The 21,944-nt window shown below is 37.2% G+C and overlaps 2 protein-coding genes across 6 annotated transcripts in view; both read left to right on the forward strand.

The window, feature by feature from the left end:
• Positions 1-391: 391 nt before the first annotated feature.
• rs1a (retinoschisin 1a) lies at positions 392-5,404 on the forward strand. The gene is made up of 6 exons (XM_053493087.1): positions 392-473; positions 670-695; positions 799-910; positions 3,216-3,357; positions 3,877-4,072; positions 5,160-5,404. Exons 1-6 carry the CDS (start codon positions 407-409, stop codon positions 5,310-5,312), a joined length of 696 nt encoding a protein of 231 aa, XP_053349062.1. The 5' UTR covers positions 392-406; the 3' UTR covers positions 5,313-5,404.
• Positions 5,405-8,208: 2,804 nt separating this feature from the next.
• The window catches only part of ppef1 (protein phosphatase, EF-hand calcium binding domain 1), a 34,845-nt gene continuing 21,109 nt past the window's right edge, over positions 8,209-21,944 (forward strand). For 2 of the 5 annotated variants that reach the window (XM_053491271.1, XM_053491273.1), the window contains exons 1-5: positions 12,486-12,588; positions 15,425-15,531; positions 16,970-17,002; positions 18,380-18,507; positions 20,613-20,673. In XM_053491271.1, coding sequence (XP_053347246.1) covers positions 12,563-12,588; positions 15,425-15,531; positions 16,970-17,002; positions 18,380-18,507; positions 20,613-20,673 — 355 coding nt within the window. In that variant the 5' untranslated portion in view covers positions 12,486-12,562. Of the gene's footprint in view, positions 8,269-12,290; positions 12,358-12,485; positions 12,593-15,424; positions 15,532-16,969; positions 17,003-18,379; positions 18,508-20,612; positions 20,674-21,944 lie in introns of those variants that run through there. The other 3 variants (XM_053491275.1, XM_053491276.1, XM_053491274.1) reach the window with 3 other exon arrangements.

A 21,944-nucleotide genomic window follows, 5' to 3' on the forward strand; every position in this document is an offset into this window, starting at 1 on the left:
ATTAAAAATTTGCATCTACTGTACACAGCTATAAAATGTCAAGGGAAGGCTAATAGCTGGATGGTAAATAGAATCAAGCTGCCACAGTCATAGATATATGGTCCATGCAGTGTAAAAAATCGGTGGCCGAGATTGAGGCGAGTTAATTGCATGCACTGGAGCGTTAATTGGGTCACAGTGGGTGACTCGCCTGAACTGAACTTCAGGGGGTTTATTACCTGTCTTTTCCTTTTCTTCTCCTGTTGGTTAAAGACAAGAGCAGACCATGGTCTGAGCGCCATATGAGCAGGTCTTGAGGAACTGTGGGAGGAGCTTAGTGGAGATAAAGAGTATTAGACGGGGCCATTAGGGCTCAGTGGATTATAGTAATCCAGTGGATTCACCGTCGGGATTTTACGCCACTCATATGAAAGGCAAGATGAAATCTGGAGCTGTGAAAGTTTTCTCCTTCACACTATTGCTCATTATTGAAGGTAGGTGAACATTTGCCTAAAGGACCCTTAAATATATCTGCCATATTAGGAGTTATTTGTTAATGAAATATAATAATTCTATAATATTAAAGAATAATACAGAAGATGCATAATTTGGTACAGATTGGTTTTAAAATAAATAAATAGTCTTTTGTTATGTAATTTTGATAAATTCTTGCTTTTATAATCCTCCAAGTTCCTAAAGGAGCTTATTCCCAGCAGGTGAGTTAAAGTTCTTTATTAATATTATTCTATTAGAATATACTAACATGACAGTACAAGACAATTAACACATTTCTGCACATTGACCGTATCTTTTGACCAGGAGATCACAGGCAATGAAAGCTTGACAACGGAAGATTGCAAGTGTCACGCAAACAAATCTGCCCTTCAGATACCTGTCTTGAGTTGGATCCAAGAAATCACTTGCATGCCGGGTGAGAAAATGATCCGTTATTCAGTAGGACCCAGTGTTAGAGGAATATAATCAACAACAGGACATTATGATGACCAGACATGTTCTACCATGTTGTACAGTATAGTGTCCTTGAGTGTTATGAAAGGCGCTTATGAATAAAATGTATTATTATTATTATTATTATTATTATTATTTACCATAGCAATTAAACAAAAACTTCTAATGTATTACCAAACACATATTTATAAACACAAACTACATATATTTAGTGTTGATGCAAAGAACTACAGTAAGATATGGACCATCAGGCCGTTCCCAATGTTTCTTTGAAAAATAGAGTGTGTGTGTGTGTGTGTAGAAGCACCAGGACAGGTGGTACTGTACACTTAAAAGTAATTAATCATTTGCTTGCAGCTTCACCTGCACCGTGTAAGGCCGTGATACGCCCCACTGATACACAGCCAGCAGACAGCAATGCTCCATTTTGATACAAGATAGGAAAGACAGAGAGAGAGAGAGAAAGAGAGAGAATCATCTGGCAGACACCAGATGGATTAGCACAAACAGCAATCTGATGCCAAGGTTACAGACTGTAGAATATGACATGTCTTTCTGACATGAATAAGGTAGACAGTGGCTTAGTGGTTAGCACTGAGGCGTTGCACCTCTAGGGTCCAGATTTGATTCCCTCCGTGGTTCTGTATATGTGGAGTTTGCATAATTTTCCCGTCCTTGGTGGGTTTCCTCCTGGTACTCCAGTTTCCTCCCACAGTCCAAAGACCGAGTCAGGTTAGGCTTATTGGCATTCCCAACTTGCCCGTAGTGTGTGATGGACGCCCTGTGGCCCTGTATACAGGATAAAGTGGTACAGTATAGGTGGTGGAGTATAGTGGAGTGAGTGGTTAAAGGATCTATTAGTGGCTTCTAGGCAATCCACATTTAAAACGCCAATAACAAACTATATGCATGTTTCAGATACAAAATATTATAGATACATAATATTGGTAGCAGTAGTGGAGCTGCAATGGACTGGGGTCCAGTAAATGGTGTACTCCTACATTTATAATACATAATTCATAATAATGCAAAGATTTTCATCATTATTATGATTATATACAAAGGATGACTTAACATCTCACTCTACTAAAAAGAGTAGGAGCAGGAGTAAGAGAAAACACATTTTAAAATAGATTTCAAGCCAGGAGATTAATTCGATGCTCTGTATCGAAATGGGGCTTTAAGGATTGAGGAGTTATGAGCCCAGGAAACTAACAGTCCAGGCATGAAGACTGTCTGGACTGTTTCCATTGGATCAGGATTAGTGATGCTTAGTGATTAGTTTTTGCCATATACAGTAGAGATTATCAAAGCTCCATTAAACATCCATCAGGGAGGCCATGGGGTTTAGCTGAATCGTTTCTGTTTCATGATTATAATCCTGTGTAGCTTACACAGAAAATAAAGACACACAGCATAAGATAAAGTGAGCCTTGCACATCCAGGGTCCGGGTTCGGTTCCCAGCCGGGTTCGATTCCCGTCTCTGCGTGCTTGAAGGTTGCATGTTCTCCCCGTGTTTGGTGGTTTTCCTCTGAGTACCCCGGTTACCTCTCACAATCCAAAGACATGCAGATTAGGTTAACCAACATTCTCTAAAATTGCCCGTAGTGTACAAATGAGCATGTGAGTGTGTGTATGTGTGTGTGCCCTGCGAAGAACTGGCACCCTGTCCAATCTGTACTCATGCGATAGACTCCAGGACCCCTGTGACCCTGTATACAGGATAAAGCAGTGTACTGTAGATGATGAGTGAGTGTTCATAACAATGAGATGATGCTTACGATGGACTAGTCGCTTTTCTGTTTTACATGGCAAATACACACATTGTGCCTTTTAGAGAGCATTTGAAACTTGGAATTGAAACAAAACCTCATATCATGTCATTTCATGAATACTGACATACTGTATTGATTTACAGCAGTTTTTTATTTCAGTAGTTCATTTAGCTAGCCTTACCTTGAAGAAGGTCTCTTTGACCTTGGCATAACAACACATGAGCTTTTTGGGGAAATTTCTTTTGGGATAAAATCCAGTTTTGCTTGATTTGTACAGTTACTTTTTCTTGTACAGTAGATATAAGGTGAGCTGTGAGCACACAAGATGATAACTTGCCAAAAAAAGCCTTAAAAATAAAATTAAAAAAATTTACATATAAAGAAAAGTTATTCGAAATTATTTGTAATTAACCTGTTAGAAAGCTCTTGTGGAGTGAACTTGTACAACACAGTAATTTTAACACTCAGACTGATAGCGGTTTATTTCCCAGAATGCCCGTACCACAGACCCCTGGGCTTCGAGTCTGGAGCAGTCACTTCTGATCAAATCAGCTGCTCTAATGAGGATCAGTACACAGGCTGGTTCTCCTCATGGATCCCCGACAAAGCCAGACTTAACAACCAGGGTTTTGGGTGAGGTTAACCTCTAAAATGAATTTTGTACAAATGTTTATATTTTTGTATCATAGTGCTATAATGCTGTTTCAGGCTTCTTTTTTCTTCCTTTTATTCTTTCTTTCTAAAACCGTTATTATTTAAATCAGTCAAAACATGTTGAAAATGTTTCTGAATATAATAGCCGCTCTGACATGAAGTGCTGGCATCACAGCTTTTTATGAATGTGCTTGTTTTGATCTATCATGGTTTCTATAGTAACAGTTCATTCACAGGGTCTTTGGACATCTAGACCCAGTGATACAAGCCTAAGCAAAACCAAATTGACATCAACTTAATGGCTCTTGTAAAATAGTTTCTTTTTTAGAAAAGGTTACACAATATCATAAACAATATATATCACAATATATTTCTTTTTTTAGGAATATAACACCACATAACTCATTTCAATACTAAGTCATATTTCATGCCCTCTTATTTTCTTAAATTGATGCTGTCTAACTTTATATTGTTATCTCTCACTCTTTCTTTCTGTAGTTGTTCCTGGTTGTCTAAGTACCAGGACACCAACCAGTGGCTTCAGATTGACCTTTTGAAGGAGACAGTGGTTTCTGGTATCCTTACCCAAGGACGCTGTGATGCAGACGAGTGGATCACCAAGTACTCTGTACAGTACCGCACCAACAAGAACCTCAACTGGATCTACTACAAAGATCAAACAGGAAACAACAGGGTGAGTGATTTTCTCAGTACTAGATCCAAATGATTAATACTGTAAAAAAAAAAAAATCAAAATGGAAGATTATGTAAAATAAACTTGACGTGTATTATTCCTGCTATACCATGAAATTTGCCAACTAGCGGCTTCTTCGAAATTAATCTGAGAAACAATACAGAGGTTAACAAAAAGACTTTAAACCATGGACGTTCCAGTGGAAGATAACTAGAGACTCATTCCAACAATGTTGCGTTACAGAAGAGGATGTGGGCCAACTTTAATAACAACTTTAATCTCAAAAAGACTTTTTTCCCAGATCAAAGCAAATACTAACAAATAAAACCTTCAGAGAATAAAGAAAAAAAGTCTTGAATTTGAATTGTGATATTACAGAAGGAGGGGGGACTTGGAGTCTGAATTTTGAAATTTAAGTCAGAATTGTGAGAAAAAGTCACATGTCTGAGAATTAAATTAGAATTTTAAAATTAAAGATAAATTTTTTTATTTCATTTTGAGATTTAATTTAATTTAATAAAAAAAAATTAATTTTGAGATTTTTCAGAATTCTAAGAATAAAGTAAAAATTTTGAAATGACTGTAAATCATAATTCTTAGATTAAAACCAGAATTCTGAGGAAAAAATCTGTTAGATTCTTCTCAGCATTCTGAGAAGATTTTTTTTTTTTTTTTAGATTGAAGTGAGAATTTTGGGAAAAGGTCAGAATTCTTAGAATACAGTCAGAATTGTGAAAATTAAGTCAAAATTCTCATATTAAAGTCAGAGCTCAAATACATTGTATGGCGGTGTAATCCTCTTCTGTATTAAATAAATGTTTTGTTAAAAAAAAAACCTTATCTAAATAAACAATTATACATACTTTTTTGAATAAATAATAATTTAGTTTTACATCATGTGAACTGATACATACTACATGTCATACAAATCCTTATGAATGAGTTGTTACAGTAGAAATTATTATATGTATGTTATACTGATAGAAATTTGAATTATACACCCAGTATCCCTGTCCGGAGGAACTTGCTCTAACACAAGTCCAGTTGAAAGAGCCTAAAACATTGCTAACCTCTCGTCCATTCACAGGTGTTTTACGGAAATTCTGATCGCTCCTCTTCGGTCCAAAACCTGCTGCGTCCCCCTATTGTGGCGCGCTACATCCGCCTCATCCCTCTGGGCTGGCACACACGCATTGCTGTCCGCATGGAGCTCCTGCTTTGCATGAAGAAATGCACCTAATGTGACACACTGCCCCGTTTCTTTACCACCTACACCACAACAAGTGGCAATCTGTCCCATTAGTTTATTTCCTGTTTTTAGATGTGTGTTAAAATTACAGCATCTTCATCATTTATATATATATATATATATATATATATATATATATATATATAATCTATCACTATAGATAGATAGATAGATAGATAGATAGATAGATAGATAGATAGATAGATAGATACTCTATATTACTCTGCATATTATTATTGATTAAAAAAACTTACAGGAGTATAGGAAGAGAGCATTAGAAATAATTAAGCTACAGCAAGCTGGATGTAATCTGATAGAAAAGGGTAAAGGGAGATAAGGAAACATTGGTGTTATTATCATTACATCTGTATACGTAAATGTATGTGATATTTCCTGTTTTTCGTTATATGGAGCAATTTTGTCAACCCACAGAGGAATAAAAATCTCTTATGGTACCACTTTCCCCTGTAAAAATGACATCAATTACACTAAAGATTACATTATATAGTACTAAAAAAAGTATTAAAATCAACAACTAGCTTATTTCTTGACCATTATTGTTTCCCATTGGTGTTTAATATAACCATATTATGGGACAGAAAACTTCACACTGAAACACATTAAACATGTTTATTGTGTGTTGAAATGTTTGTCATGTGATTTGTGAATCTGGGAATAATTGGTTGGTTGATGATGTTTTTATACGTACAGTATGACTTCTTTAAGAAGCTAATGCTTTGTCTGTGTGTGACATTTGCAAACCATGTGGAGATCAGACATTTTAAAAAGACTGTTTATATAAAATTCCCAAAAACTATGCCATGGTTAAAGTCACAGAGATGACTGTTCTCCACTCATATATTTGATCCAGCCTTTAACTGAAGATCTTGAACTGTGTCTCCATAATTGTATGCATCATGCTGATATCACAGGATTGGCCTTTAAGATAACTGCATAAACAAATGTGTACAGATGTTCCTATTAAAGTGACCAGTGAGTGTACAGTATATTCTCAGTACTTTTTCCACTCTGGAAGTTGTCTTGGTGACACCCTGGTAACATGGAGGGCGAATGATGAGACCCTGGGGAGGCTTTTGTCTTAGAGAGCAGTGCTTTATATTATTATAGAAAACTTTCCACATGGTCAAAAATTAAATATAAAGTTACAAAAAAAAAAAACAGAAACTTATGTATCTCCATGTCCAGCTTAAATAAATGTGTCACCACAGCACACTGAGCAGCACAGGTAACCCACTTGATGCTCCCCTAAATCGAAATCATCACGTGACCACTTAAACTTACAGCCAGGGACTAATACTAATAAACTTACAGCCAGCTACTGTTATGTTTGTTTCTAACATTCATCATGTTGTTAGATAGATAGATAGATAGATAGATAGATAGATAGATAGATAGATAGATAGATAGATAGATAGATAGATAGATAGATTATTAAGGGATGCTTTGTGGTCATGTGATTAAAAAAAACTGGAATAAAACAAAAAGTCTGGAATGGGTAGGGTTATTCTTTTATGTAACAATTAGCAATCATGAAATTATCATTTCATTTATCATGAAATGATAAAAATAGTGTGAATTTACATATACTGTATACTGTGACAGTCCTTTTATTCTAATACAAGTACACTGTACTTCTACATACAATGCAAGCGAAAGATTTCTAAGTTGTCTTCAGCTTACCATATACAACACAGAAAAAATTATATATTGTATATTGCCTCTGTTTAGTGCAAGCCTTTTGGATTCTGGCAGTTTGTAAGGTGTCCTTGGCTTAGACATTCTCTTATAAGAGGACATGGGAAGAATAAGTAAAAGTAAAAAAAAATTAAAACCCTTTAGGAACTCTTTAGGAACTGCTTTTCGGCTCAGTTAATCTAAGTTATGATATACGTTTCATTATTTGGAAAATCTTGAAATGAATAAAAAACTACAATTATAGAAATTTTATTATAATAATTATAGAAATATGCATATGATTTGAGCTACCTTTTATTGTTAGACAAAAACTTTTTAATCCGGATCATGTTCCTATAATCTAACAAAAATTATTTTAATAGCAAGCAGTTGTTTAGCATGTATAATATATATATATATATATATATATATATATATATATATATATATATAATCCCCTAATTTTGGAAACTCCGGAAATTAACTGACGGGGGTCACTGATTGGTCATTAGGTCAGGTGACACGTAAATAATTAACTAATTAATTAATTAAGTTAACTTGATTGCGCACGTGTTTGTTTATTACTGACACTTTAAATGATCTCAGCACACACATGGCGCTAAAGCACGCGCCGCCGACATGAAAGCAATCCGCCGCCAGGTGAAGCCACGCGCCACTCATCCGCGATCAAAGGTCCAGCTCCGCGCGCACGCGGTCTACATGTATAAACTGCACAGAGAGGTGAGCGCGATCTGTTTGATGTATAAACATAGTGTGCTTTACTTAATTACAGTATAGACATTTAATACAGGAGGTGATTTCCCCCCTCTCTCATTCGCGCAGCTCGAGCCTGGTCGCGGGAGAACGGTGAGGCTCGCGCCGCTGTTTCTTTTAAGAAGAGTAGGCCTGGAGGCCGCGCGCCTGTCCGCTTTCAACCGGCGCCGCATCATCACGAGCCGGGAGCTCGGTGCAGCCGTGCAGCGGGTCTCCCACCGCCGCAATGCCCTCCCGACGGACGGAGCGTAACCCGTCTCGTTTTAACCCAATGTCTGTACATATTTTATTATACGTGTATTTAAAAATAAATGCTAATTTTTTTTTTTAAAAAGTTTAGCTTGCACCGTGTTTATTATGAGAGGATGGAGATAAAATGTCTACAAACGATGTGTATCAAATAAGAGCCTCTGAGGGAGAAAAAGAAGCAACTGTGCAGTTCCTCGAATATCCACTAGGACGATATCTGTCTCGAAAAGTAAGCTAATTCCACCCCCCCCCCTTTTTTTTTTTTTTTTTTAAAAAACAAAAGTGTACTGTAAAGTCAAGTGTCATTTCAACCCTAATGAGATCAGTACACAGTGAAACGAAACCACGTTCCTCCAAGAATAAGGTGCTACATACAGCACACCTGATTAGCTAAGGCAAATTAACAAAACCAAGTATTATAACAAACGAGTGTCTGAGATCCACTACTGTGAAAATGAGTTGAGGTAGTGCTTTTTTTTTTTTTTTTTTTTTTGGCTTCTTTGTCTTTCGGCTGTTCCCTTTCAGGGGTCGTCACAGTGAAATCATCTGCCTCCATCTAACCCTATCCTCTGCATCCTCTTCTCTCACACCAACTAACTTGTCCTCTCACTGCATCCATAAATCTCCTCTTTGGTCTTCCTCTAGACCTCCTGCCTGGCAGTTCCAACCTTAGCATCCTTCTACTGATCTATTCACCATCTCTCCTCTGAACATGCCCAAACCACCTCAATCTGGCCTCTCTGACTTTATCTCCAAAACATCTAACGTGCTCTGGACCGTTGATCCCAAGTACTTAAAATCCTGCACCTTCTTTACCTCTGCTCCCTGTAGCCTCACCGATCCTCCTGGGTCCCTCTCATTTACACACGTGTACTCCGTTTTGCTGCGGCTAACCTTCATTCCTCTACTTTCCAGAGCATACCTCCACCTCTCCAAATTTTCCTCCACCTGTTCCCTGCTCTCGCTACAGAGCACAATGTCATCTGCAAACATTGTAGTCCATGGGGACTCCTGTCTTACCTCATCTGTCATCCTGTCCATCACCAGAGCAAACAAAAAGGGGCTTAGAGCTGATCCTTGATGCAGACCCACCTCCACCTTGAACTCTTCTGTCACACCTACAGCACATCTTACCACTGTCTTACAGCTCTCATACATGTCCTGCACCACTCTAACATACTTCTCTGCCACTCCAGACTTCCTCATACAATACCACGGCTCCTCTCTTGGCACCCTGTCATACGCTTTCTCTAAATCTAAAAAGACACAATGCAAGTACGTTACCTTCTCTGTACTTCTCCGCCAGCATCTTTAAAGCAAATACTGCATCTGATGTACTCTTTCTAGGCATAAAACCATATTGCTGCTCACAAATGCTCACCTCTGCCCTTAACCTAGCTTTCACTACTCTTTCCCACAGCTTCATTTTCTGGCTCATTAGCTTTATACCTCTATAATTGCCACAGCTTTGCCCATCTCCAAATCAGCAAATAAAATATTGTGCAGAAAAATTTGCAGGTTTGTGTGAATCACTAGATGGTTGTAGCTTAGTTTGTCAGTCCAGTCCCATTGTATTGAGGTGATTGTCTGCATCAATCTAGTCTTTTTATTGAGATGGATGGCTTGTAGAAAGATTGAGTTAAATCGATTTAAAGCATATACCATAAGCCGCTTTAGCCTAGCTTGTGATAGTAACAGGTTTTTAGACATGTTTCCACCAACACCCAGGCCCTGTTTACTCTGCCCATTTGCTTGTTTATCCACCTGAGATTGGGTACTTCTATCTCTTTAGATAACTATGAAAACTGTCAGATGCTCTATAGAAGATGCTGGATTGTTTTTCCCATTTTTAAGCATCCCCTTGGAACTGTGGAGTGTCTCATGTTCCCTAAAATGATCATTTGTTGCGTGAGTCAAATGGATGTGATGATGCAGATTGGTAAATCCACTGAGGTTTTAGTGCCCCATGTTGAAAAACTCACTGCAGAAGCATTATCTGGAAAGCCTCAGTAGATCTAAATGTGATAGTTACCCTAATGATTCCCCTTTAAATGGAAAAAAAACTACACTTGTCATGTGCAAGAAACCAGGTACTCTAGGGTGTGTGTCTAGTGGAAAATAGTGTATGTGATGCCATATATGGTTCCTGTGTGTACAAGGAAACATATGACCTAGCTGATGCATCAAGTGTTTCTTTTATTGATTTATTTATTTTTTTACTTTACTGTAGACAGCATTTGTCCACTATTGGCTCGTGTGACGCTGACAATATGTCACAATTGTAATGATTACGGCCCAACAGTGCAGTTGTTATTCCATATAGTATATATTGGGTCAACAAATCAAGCGAGCCTGTGCACTGCTGTATAATTATATAAATCTAGCAGCTTGCCTGTGTTCAAAGTTTGATTACAGCAGGTGTACAGTATTACCTGTCACCATTGTCAGTTGCACAAAGAAAAAAAACAATGTTACTAGGATTGCCAGGTTTTAGCAACATCTTCACCCCAACATCTTAAACCACACAAAAGACTTGAAACTAGTCAAAAATGGGGCTTTGGAAAAGCAAGACACATTTACTATAGCATTGGAAAATTTGTGGCCCAATGCACCTCTACAAGAGCCTGCTGCAGTTTTGCCCACTAGGCTAACCACAAGTATTTAAATTTTTATACGTAATCTTCAAACAGTGGATGTCGGTAAGAGGGGTGACTTTGTGCCGCCACTGGGCTTTCTAGAACTTTTTGATACCTTCAAGGTGCCTTTGGAAACAATGTCTCTATTTTGATTATTTTTAAGTTTAAACAAACATTATGTGCTTACAGTTAGTCAGGATAGTTAAACATCTAATTAAAAAATAGATTAAAGCCTGGTGAAAAAGTTGTATGGTGAAAGAGTTTCGTGGAGTTTTCAGGAAGGCAGGAGGTGCATTGCACCCTCTAGCTGCTGAAGTCTGTCACTACATTGAATCTAAAATTAATCCAAATAAATATTTGCTGTGCATATAGTATATTGGGGTTTGGTAATTTAATGTATTAATGCTTAATACGGTTTAATACGTTAAAAACATTAACATCTTTAATTCAGTGACCTTTTTTCTTTTCACGAGCCCTTTGGTTGTAATTATAATAGTGTTTCAGTAGGCCGCTAGATTTGGTGCTCTATGTACCGATCCCCATTCAGCGAGACACTGGCTCTGGTGGCTCTGTGCTTCTGCCACTTCTGTGTCTGGAATGTCTGCTTTCTTGTGTGTTTTGTGATTATTTAAATTTCAAAGTATTTAACATGTTGACTTTGATTCATTAGCCTTTTTAGGACACTAAAATTCTTGGACTTGCTCAAGTGGTATTTTTGCAGAAATTAACTTTGACAAATTATAGTTGATGTTGGAAAATGCTGATGTAATAAAATAAGATGGTAAGAAATCAATTCTCCTGGATAAGTGTATCATGTTTGGTTTTGTAATGAATTCATCTTTGAGCTCTCATGTCAGGTGACCTAAGTGTGACGTAAATTATTTTTATTACAAAATCAATCATAAGAGGTAAAACTCTTCTTCTTTTATGCTAGGTGGAACACTGTTTTTTTTTTTTTATTATTATTTTTTTCCGGTTCATGGCCAAGAGACTTTGGCCATGACCTTAATCCCATTTAAAAACTTGTGGTCAATCCTCAAGCAGCAGATAGACAAACAAAACTCTTAAATTCTAACAAACTCCTAGCATTAATTATGCAAGAATGAGCTGCTGTTAGTTAGGATGTGGCTCAGAAGTTGATAAATAGCATGCAGAGGTCTTTACAAAAAAAAGTAGGGTCAACACTGCAAATGTTAACTCTTGCATAAACTTAATGTAATTGTCAATACCAGCCTGTCACACATGAAATGCTTGTAATTATATGTCAGTATACCATAGTAACATCTGACAAAAAGATCTAAAAACACTGAAGAAGCAGACTTTGGGAAAATGTATATTTGTGTCATTATTCGTAAACACTTTGGGCACAGTTGTAGGTTTTTATAATCAGGCCCTGGTTACTTTCAAACCTGTTTGCATTATTAGAAAAACAAGACAATTAAGTAAGATCAACCTAAACCCTGAGGAGAACAGACTCGGCTTACAGAATGGTGAAACCCCTTAACTGTGCGTCCTTTCGAGGGTATATCACCACCTGTCTTTAAGATGCGCGCGCAAAGAAGGACAAGGACGCGCGTGCTTCCCCCCCCCTTTCTTGTCATCAGCTGTACACGCGCGCGAGTCGGCGCGCTTCCGTTTCGTGTTCGCTCACACCTGTAGCGCGCGACGTCACCGCGGAGACGGTATGTACTGGTTTTTAACCGACTTCAGTTCAGTGTGTGTCGTCGCGTTATTCGTCATTATTTGCCTCGCTAATGGTTTAAAAGCTAACGGTATTGAACGGAACTGAAGCGCGCTAGGAGCTGGAGCCTAACGGATACTTTCACTTCAAAGGGTGTACGAAATGTTTCTCTGGATTAAAACTAACAAACAAAACATCAAAGTGTGATGTTGCCATGCGGTGTCCAGTCTTTGTAGGTAATGTTAGATTTTTATTTACTATGCGATGTGTATTGTGCTCGTATAGAGAGAACATTGAGTTAATCCGTTCTCCAAACGCTTTTTTTCTCTCCCTGTACCAGTGTTTTATATCATGGAAATGAGTTTGTCCTGTATGAATATATCCTGGAAATGTATTAATGTTTGATATCCTGAAAATTGAAAGATGATTTACTGTATATTCCTCAATAACATGTAAATCACCTTCCGAACATTTAAAAATATTAATATTGTGATTTTTTTTCCCCCACCCATTCACAGTGGAGAGGGTTTCTGATATCGCTTTTATTTCATTTGAGTTTTTTTTTAGAAAGGAACTCATTTGTGCATGAATAACATCAATTAAATATAGGTAAAATATGAGGCAGAATGATGGTTAGCCCTATTGCCTTGAACCGAGGGTTCGATTCCCACCATGGAGTTTGCATGTCCTCCTCGTGCTTGGTGTGCTTCCTCCGAGTACTCCGGATTTTTACTGTACTGCAGATTGGGCTAGTTGGCGTTGCCCATAGGGTGTGTGCACTGTGATGGAGTGGCACCCCATTTAGGGTGTACCATGCTTCGTGTCCAGAGTTTCCTGGAATAGGCTCCAGACCCCACCCCATGACCCTATATATCTACAGTATATAAACATTGGTCAGGACTCGCTCTTTCAATGATATATTAACATTTTATATATTAGAGAACGAGAAACCAGTCTGTCCAGTCAGATTTTGTCACAGCATCACGCTAAACTTGCTGGACAGTGTATAGTGAAACTTTAGCAGTACTTGGGTATTTGCCTTAGATTTAATGAGTGCTATTAAATGAAAAAAAGCAAATGTTGAAAAGTAAAGATATGAGCAGTTATGTACAGGCATTCAGATACGTATGTGGGATTATACATTATTAATATTACTGATTCCAATAAAGCTGATCAGCTTATTTGTAGCTTTACTGTAACATTTTAACTATTCGTACAAACTCTTTTTTTTTTTTTTCCCGTTAACAGTGAGTCCTTACGCTAGTAGAAGATATAGCAGGAAAGACAAATAGACAATGTGTGTTAAAATATGATTGTTTATCTAAACTTTATTTATATTAATTTGATTTTCTTTAATTTAGCACTCGTTTTAGTAATATTTGTAATATTTGCCATATTTGCTTTTTTCTCCTTAAATACATATTGATTAACTGGAATATGTCTTTTAGTTTGGCCCCTCAGTAAACTGGTACTTCAGCTTGGGAGAATTTTTTACATTTTTACTGGTACTAATGAGGTGTATAAACCATCGAGGTGGTGGACAGTCCTGTAGGTTTCACTTATTTATCTTTTACTGTAGATTTCCATTTTTTTTAATTTTAGAATATCAGCTCCATTAGCTTCTGGATTCAGGAGTTGAATTCTAAATAGCATAAAACAAAGTTTTCTTTTGTTGTTCTGTTGTGCACTGGCGTGTAAAAGACCGTACTGACCTACGTTCATCTACAGTATGCTGAGACCAACAGTTGGTGTAATTAAGAACTGTAGGACATCTGGGACATAAATGTCCCAGGTGTGCTACCATCCATTATTAACTCTTGTGGAATGTCTTCCATCCAATCAGATTGCTTGGTTGGAACTAACTGTTCCATATGAGCTATTATAATTAACCAGGGTTGCAAGATTTCATTCAGATGTACACCACCGCTTAGAAGTTTGGGATCACTTGTGTAAAAAAAAAAAAAAAAAATTCCAAAGAAAAACAGATTTTTATGGAGGAAGACTCCATTAAATCAATCCATCTTGTGGGACATGTTTAAGAAAGCATGGGGTGAAATCTCAGCAGATTATCAGCTAGAATGTCTGCCAGTTGGTGAAAAAAGTCAAGTGGTCTATTTTTTAATACATAATTCAATGCCTTGAATGTTTTACCACCTTCACACTTAGACACACTTGTACAGCAATATTGTTTAAACAACTGCTTCTCCATACTAACTAGCCTGCAAAAGTGGTACTTCAAAAACACCTGCATGTCTGCAAACACATTATTAATACAAAAGTGGATGAAAAGTGCTCAGAAGTGCCTGAAGAATGCAAACAATCAGTCTTGTAATTCAAGCATTACGTGGCATGGGATCCGTCTGTTGGTCAAACATGAGATGATGAATGAATTGATATCATTACATAATATTATTTAGGATGCTGCCTATGAACTGGCTTCTGATTTTCTCTTTTTTTTTTTCTTATGCATGTACATCTTGTGTCTGTCTCTCACTTTGTCTGGAAAGCTGATATAAATGATATAAATGATGTAAGCCGCTCTTATAAATCTAAAGCCATTCAAGGGTCCTTTGAAAAAGCGCTTAAGACACAGATTAAAGTCCATTATAAATTAGATATCCTTTTTATTTTGAAATAAATAGGCAACGGCACTCATGCTTTCATTTGCACATTTAATTGTGCTGGAGCCTCTCTCATTTTTGTTGATCACTTTACCCTTTAAATTTAATATGAAAGGATAAAGACCTGAGCAGTGTGCTGTTCTAGGAAAGTAATCAATGATGAGGTGATGTTGGACAGCTGCACCTCTGACTGATACAAAGTGCCAACATGTCAACATTCCAACATTTACACTTCTTTTATGTGGTCAGTCCAGTATACAAACCTCTTTTAAAGTCATTACTATAGAAACCGAATGAAACACACATTACCATAAACCCATGATTTGCTTTGATAATGCTTTGCCATTGAAAAGCCAATAAGAATAAAATTTGGAAGTGCTGGGGTGTAAATATTGATGCATTGAATTGCTTATCTATTCATGACTATTCTTGAATACATTTCCCCAGGTTCGTGTTTACAAGGACACATGATCAGACAGAGAGCATTCATGTTGCCATTATGGGTTGCGGCGCCTCAGTAGCCACTGAGAACCAAGGGGGGCCATCAGAAATTGGTAAGTGGTTATCATACTGTAACAAGTAACTAGTTTGACCAGCGTTAGTTCTTTGACACTACAGTTCAAGTAGCAAGATGTGTCTTTGCATATATACATTACATCCAAATAAAGTAGAATGTTGTATAAAAGTGTTTATTATTATTTTTTTAATATGTTTTTTAAATTCAATTCCGAAAGTGAACGTCTCAAGCATGAGGGGTGTTTAAGTAAAACTGGGAGTTTCTCATGAATGATCACGGTAAGGTGATGCAGTAGAGTTGCATGCGTTACAATCCTGAAACTAGTGGGAGGCTGGAATAAGTGCAAGTGTGCTGTTATTCTGCATAATCAAAAGTCCCAGTTTACTTTAAACACCTTTCCCATTTTAGATTCATTGCATGTAAAGTGCAATATTTTAAGGCCTTTTTTGTTTAAATGTAAAAAAAAAAAAATAATCTGAACCTCAAACTATTAGAAAAAGTAATTTTGATTTGGAGTATGTTACTCAAGTGAATATTTTATTTTTTTATGAGCTTTACTGCATAATCATTTAAAAATTAAAGCAAAAAAATGTCTGAAGTATGTATAATGAATCTACAGTTGGCCAAAAGTTTTAAGAATGGCAAAAATATAAATTTTCTTCTTTTTTTTTATAGTATTTTTAGATCATTTTGTCAGATGGTATACTGTATAATAAGTATAATGGTCATTTACAGGCAAGTGTTGGAGCCTTTTATTGACAATTACATTAAGTTTAAGCAAAGAGTCAATACTTGCAGTTGCTGTCAAATAACTGTTGGTCCACATCCTGACTGATGGCAGCACATTCTCGCATAATATGTGGGTTTTTTCGAATTTGTGGGTTTTTGTTTGTCCACCTCAATGGGATTAAGGTCTCTTAAAAGGGAGTTTCCTGACCATGGACACAAAAAAACCATGTTTTGGTGACGTTGCTCTTTGAGGATGTTTTTGTACCGTTCTTTATTCATGGCTGTGTTTTTGGGCAAAATTGTAAGTGAGTCCAACCCCACACAGGATGCTTTACTGTTGGCACATCACACAACTGATGATAACGCTTAAGGTCTTGAGAAAGAAGAGTTTTTACACTTATTATAAATAATTAACACTGTTAACATTTTTAACAAGTGACATGTAATTGTCACTATAAGCCTTTGACACTTATCAAATGCTTGTAATTATACTTCAGTATACAGTACCATAGTATCTGACAATAAGATCTAAAAACACTGAAGCGAAAATTTATATCTCAAAACCTTTGGCCACGGCTATAGATTGATTTTCACTTAATGTCATTAAAGCATAATGTGTACATGTGTGTATATTATCACACTGCAGGTCGAAATTCTGCTGTTTTAAATTCACCTTAAAGAGATTTCTTCATTTCTTCACTTCATTATAATGGATTATGGATTATAACTCTTGCTTCCTTATACAGATTTGATGGTCAAGCCGCCCAGCCCAGTACTGAGTAAGCACCTGGCCTTCTCTTAAATATATATAAACTTGTTTTATGGTTATTATTTTACTTTTTCTAATCTCTGAATTTGTATTAACTTACAATTTAATATTTCGTCATTATTATTATGGACAGTAAGTCCAGAAAATTAAAATATAGGAAACAGAGAGCAATGTCACATGCAGTATCCCAGGTCACAAATAATTACTACCAGGATGTGTGGTCTGAAAAATCCATAGCACAAATTTTGTGCAACTGAATGGCTTTAGTATACACAATACTTCCCCAGACTTCTCCATGTTTTTATAGATTCTAGGATAACAATATAAATGAATAGCAGCATTCTAGAAAAAACATGGTAGAGAACATCTATCATAATCATAAGTTTACATAATCAAAGTAATATGGATATGTTTTATTTACTTTAGAATTTTACGTGCATAATCTTCCTGCATTTTTGAGGAGTTCAACAAGAAGCATTTGGCTGGCTTCTTGAGTCTTAGGGAAGGCATGTTATACACCTGCACATTCACGCACTTATTCATTGAAAAAAACAAAGAGATACTGGGCAAGAGTTTCAGTTAATGTTAGCAGAAAATCACCCTAGCATGCACAAAACTTCAGCCTTGAGTTGGATGCATTAAAACAGCAGAAGAGCACAATTACCTGATCAGGTCTTCTGCTGAACCATATCTACCTTGAAGCGTGATGTTTTATACGTTCTGAGATGCTCTTCTGCTCACTGTGTACTGTAAAGAATGGTTTCTGTTCCTGCAGTGTTCCTGGCAGCTCAGACCAGTCCGTTAGTTCTCCTTTTAGTTCTTAACAAAGTGCGCCAGCCTGCTCACAGCATGTTCTAGTTTTTCACAGTAGCCACATATTATTTACTTAATCAATATCAGTTTATTGCAGCAAAGAATATGAAGAATCAGGTTATTGAATGTACACTTTTAGAGAATACAGTGAGCGCATCTTGCCTTGTTAATGAAAGCTCCCCCCACCCCTTGATCAATTCCCTTCCATGCTGTCTCAGCAACTCTTAATGCGCATCTTTAATTAGCAGCCATGATGGTCCAGGTCTCCAGACGCTTTTCCTATTTTTAGTGGTACTACTGCACTCCAGCATGTGTTAAACGATTTAAGTGTCCTTATGTTGACTGACAATGGATGCGTTTGTAGAAAGTGTTGGACTGATGCTCTGGAAATAGGAACACGGTCTGTTTATAGTAGTTCTGACGTAATGCTATGCTAATATTTTGGTAGGAAGAGCCCTGGGATTGGTTTGCATTTTTGTCTCTTGTCAATGTGCATTTGGACGGGTGGAGTAGGACCAGAATTCCTACATTATCGAATCAGTAGTACTGTATTTTCATGTATACCTGTCTGTAGCAATGAAAGCTGCCATACTGATCCAGCGCTGGTACCGGCGTTACGTCGCCCGGCTCGAGATCAGGAGACGATACACTTGGAACATCTTCCAGTCCATAGAGTATGCGGGAGAACAAGACCAGTTACAGGTAATATCAAAATCAGTAACAAAAATTTTTAAATATGGTTTGCACAGCTATTGTTTTTCACTAGTCAAGCAGTAATTGGCTTGAAGGAACATAAAGAAAAAGTCTAATTTAATTAAATTCAATTCAGTTTTATTCGTATAGCAGTTTTAAGAATGCACATTTGCAGAACAAAAAAACATCTGGAGATAAATTTTAAAAAGTAAAAAATGGATAAATAAGAGCTTTTTTTTTATAGTTTATCCCTAATGAGCAAGTCAGAGGTGAATGTGATCCTGAAAAACTCTGAGACAACATGAAGAAACCTTGAAAAGAACCAGACTAAAAGAGAACCCATCCTCATTTAGGTGATACCAGATAGTGAGACCACAAATAGATCCCTTCTATAGATCTCTTTTATAACTGTGTTCACCATATCGTCAAAAGCAAAACAGACATTTCATCCTGGATGGCAGCTGCTGTTCATTTCTGGTGATTCATCCCCTGGTCAAGACCTTGTGATCTTCCTGAACAACAATCAGATTACTCTTTCAGAAATTGCCCGCAATCTTGGGGTAACTCTGGACAATCAACTGTGATTTTCTCCAACATTGCTAACCTTACTCGCTCTTGATTTTAAAAAAAAATTTTTACAACATCAGAAGAATTCGCCCATTTCTTTCTTCACAGGCTACTCAGGTGCTTGTTCAGTCCCTTGTTATTTCAAGACTGGACTATCTCCTGGCAGGTCTGAACCAGAACGCAGCTGCCTACATCAAATTCAAAAACCTTGATGCTTGCCTACAAAGCCAAAAATGGCCCAGCACCCACCTGCCTCTCAGCTCTAGTCACACCTCGTACCGCACCGCGTTCCCTCCGATCCTCCAGCACTGCTCGGCTGGTCCACCATCTCTCAGGGATCAAGGAAGACGTGCATGTAGATTCTTTTCTGTTTTTGTACCAAAGTGGTGGAATGAACTTTCTCTAGATGTCCGTACAGCTGAGTCTCTGGCAGTCTTAAAATGACGAATTAAGACATATGTGTCTTCAGTACTTGGGCTAATTCTAAGGACCAAAAAAAAAAGAAGAATTTATTGTTGTGCATCTAGAAAAGGAAATAACTATGGATATTCTTAAAACTACATAAAGCAAAACACATTATGAAAAACCTGGAAGATTAGTGGCGAAGCATCATCTTTAAGAAAGCCGCTGTCGAAATGAGATCCGGAATGAGTGACGCTTAGTGAAACCACATCGAAAGAAACAGCAGTAGCTCTCACACCCAAGTTTAATAATGAAAGTAAGAGCAATTATACATGCACAATGCGATGAGAACTTAAGGGATTGGAAAGAAACAGCTGTGCAGCTCTAGGAAAACCACTTATCATTGAGACTAATATTAAAAAAAAGGGTTTCAATTTGCTTAAAAAGAATGGACTGTGGAGCATTGGAAAAAAATGGTCATGTGGTCGGATAAGTCCAGATTTACCCTGTGCCAGAGTGATCATCCATAGTGCTTACTGTGCTGGGGGCAGTGTTATGATCTGGAGTTGCTTCTGTTGGTCAGAATGTGATCAACTGACTACCCATATATACTGAATGACCAGGTTCTTCGGTCAATGCATCTTTTTTTTCCTGGAAGAAGAATGGAAGGATTTATTGGGGTAAAATCGTGAAAGAGTGGTTCAGGTAGCATGATACATCATTTTCACACATGGATTAGCCACAGTGCAGGACTGATCCCCATGAAAAAGTAATGCAAAAGCTATAATATAAAGTATATATTAGGTTGAATCAAAAACTTATGATATATAATAATGTAATATTAGAATAATAATTTTTTTTTTGCTTATAACATGCTTTTTTCTAAAATGCTATGCTGTCTCTGATCCTCCTAACCTTCAAAATACAGTCACTATATACTGCATGTTTATACTATAATATTCTTTCCAACTGTTGTTCCCCAGGCTGCCAGATCAATGATTAGGGATTTAGGATTCTAAAGCATAAATCACATTTACTACATGAGCACAATATTATGATGATGCACAATATTTTAATAATGTAAATTTATGAACTGACTGTCATAAATGGTCAATTCACAGAAGCTCTATTTTGTTTTCTCAAAGCTTTCGAGTTTCTTCAGCTTCATGTTGGATAACTTCACACAGCTCAATGGGAACGGTCCAGGTACTGAGATCTATATTAATCCACCTATACACTAAAATGCTCAATAAACCAGTCCAGTAGCAACATGTTGATTTTAAGTGTGAGTCAGGCACAGGAATCTTTTTCATAGTTGCTTAAATAGCACTCGCTTCTTCGTATAGTCAGCCAGCCAGCCAGTGTACCAATAAATAAAATGAATGGTGCGAATTTAAGGTCGCAGTGAGAACAGGCTCACCAAGTCAGGACAGATTGGGGGAAAAAATGTGATGTTTTAACTAACCTTTGCTGTCTAGCTTTAGTAAACCCGCACCAGTAAACTGTGCTTGTGTAAATAACGAATGAATCGTGAAGCTGTAGATAATTGCTGCCTGTATTTATGAAGAACGAAAGGAATACCAAATTTCATTCTGCTAATGTAGAAGGAGAGTCCGTCTGTATTACACATGAAGACAGCCATGTTAAAAAAACAAAACCTGTAAATGACGAAGCATTCCACCCTGTTTTTCATTTATTACACCCTCGTCCTCATCACTGCTAATGCCGTTTTGTCACTGCTGACGTGTGCGCGAAGGTGGCTAAAATAAACGAGCCCCAAGGCACATGAAATCTAGAGGGAAGTGTAATAACGTGCCTGACTGTCACTGACATACTGAAGCTGAAGCGTCACCTTAAGCTGTTTGTTCTGTGCAAGTAATCCAGCAGGATACAATCCATGTGTCACCTCATGCTGGTTCAACTGACGTGTTGATGAACTTAGTGCTTTCAAGATACCAGATTTCAGTCCCATTACAGGAAACGTTTCAACATGGGCTGGAATGTCTGGAATCTGTGATCTACAGTAATTATATGGATAAAATTATTAATTGGCTTGTAATCGCTCCCATACATGTCAAACCTTTATTTATTTATTTATTTTCAGAATTTTATGATTGATGTTCTTTCATCCAGCAGCTCCTCTTTCTTACACATCAGCCCCTGGTTTTCTGTCTTTTCATATCAAACGAGCAGACCCTTTTAACCATCCTGCACCTATCCTAATGGTTTAAAACATTTACCATGGATGGACCCAGTTGCTTAGCAACACGAGGAGATACCACTTAGAGCCGTGCTGTTTTGTCAGAAAAGCATCGAGCAGACAATTAATCCAGGCTAATCCAAAACAAAGCTGTAGAAGACTACCATGGGCATACTGCAGGATCCTAACTGAATTAGGTGATGTTCATGCATTATAGAAATTGGACATTTCTACAGAAAGATACAAAAGCAGGTTAGATGTCCTGGTTGGTTGTTGT

The sequence above is a fragment of the Clarias gariepinus genome, chromosome 3 (genome assembly GCF_024256425.1).
Source record: "Clarias gariepinus isolate MV-2021 ecotype Netherlands chromosome 3, CGAR_prim_01v2, whole genome shotgun sequence".
Lineage (NCBI taxonomy): Eukaryota > Metazoa > Chordata > Actinopteri > Siluriformes > Clariidae > Clarias > Clarias gariepinus.

What these genes read in the sequence shown, in the direction of transcription:
- rs1a (XM_053493087.1), top strand. Translation starts at nt 407, where the DNA reads ATGAAAGGCAAGATGAAATCTGGAGCTGTGAAAGTTTTCTCCTTCACA. An exon ending in ACTATTGCTCATTATTGAAG is followed by an intron (nt 474 to 669) that starts GTAGGTGAACAT and finishes TAATCCTCCAAG; the next exon opens with TTCCTAAAGGAGCTTATTCC. An exon ending in ATCAAACAGGAAACAACAGG is followed by an intron (nt 4,073 to 5,159) that starts GTGAGTGATTTT and finishes GTCCATTCACAG; the next exon opens with GTGTTTTACGGAAATTCTGA.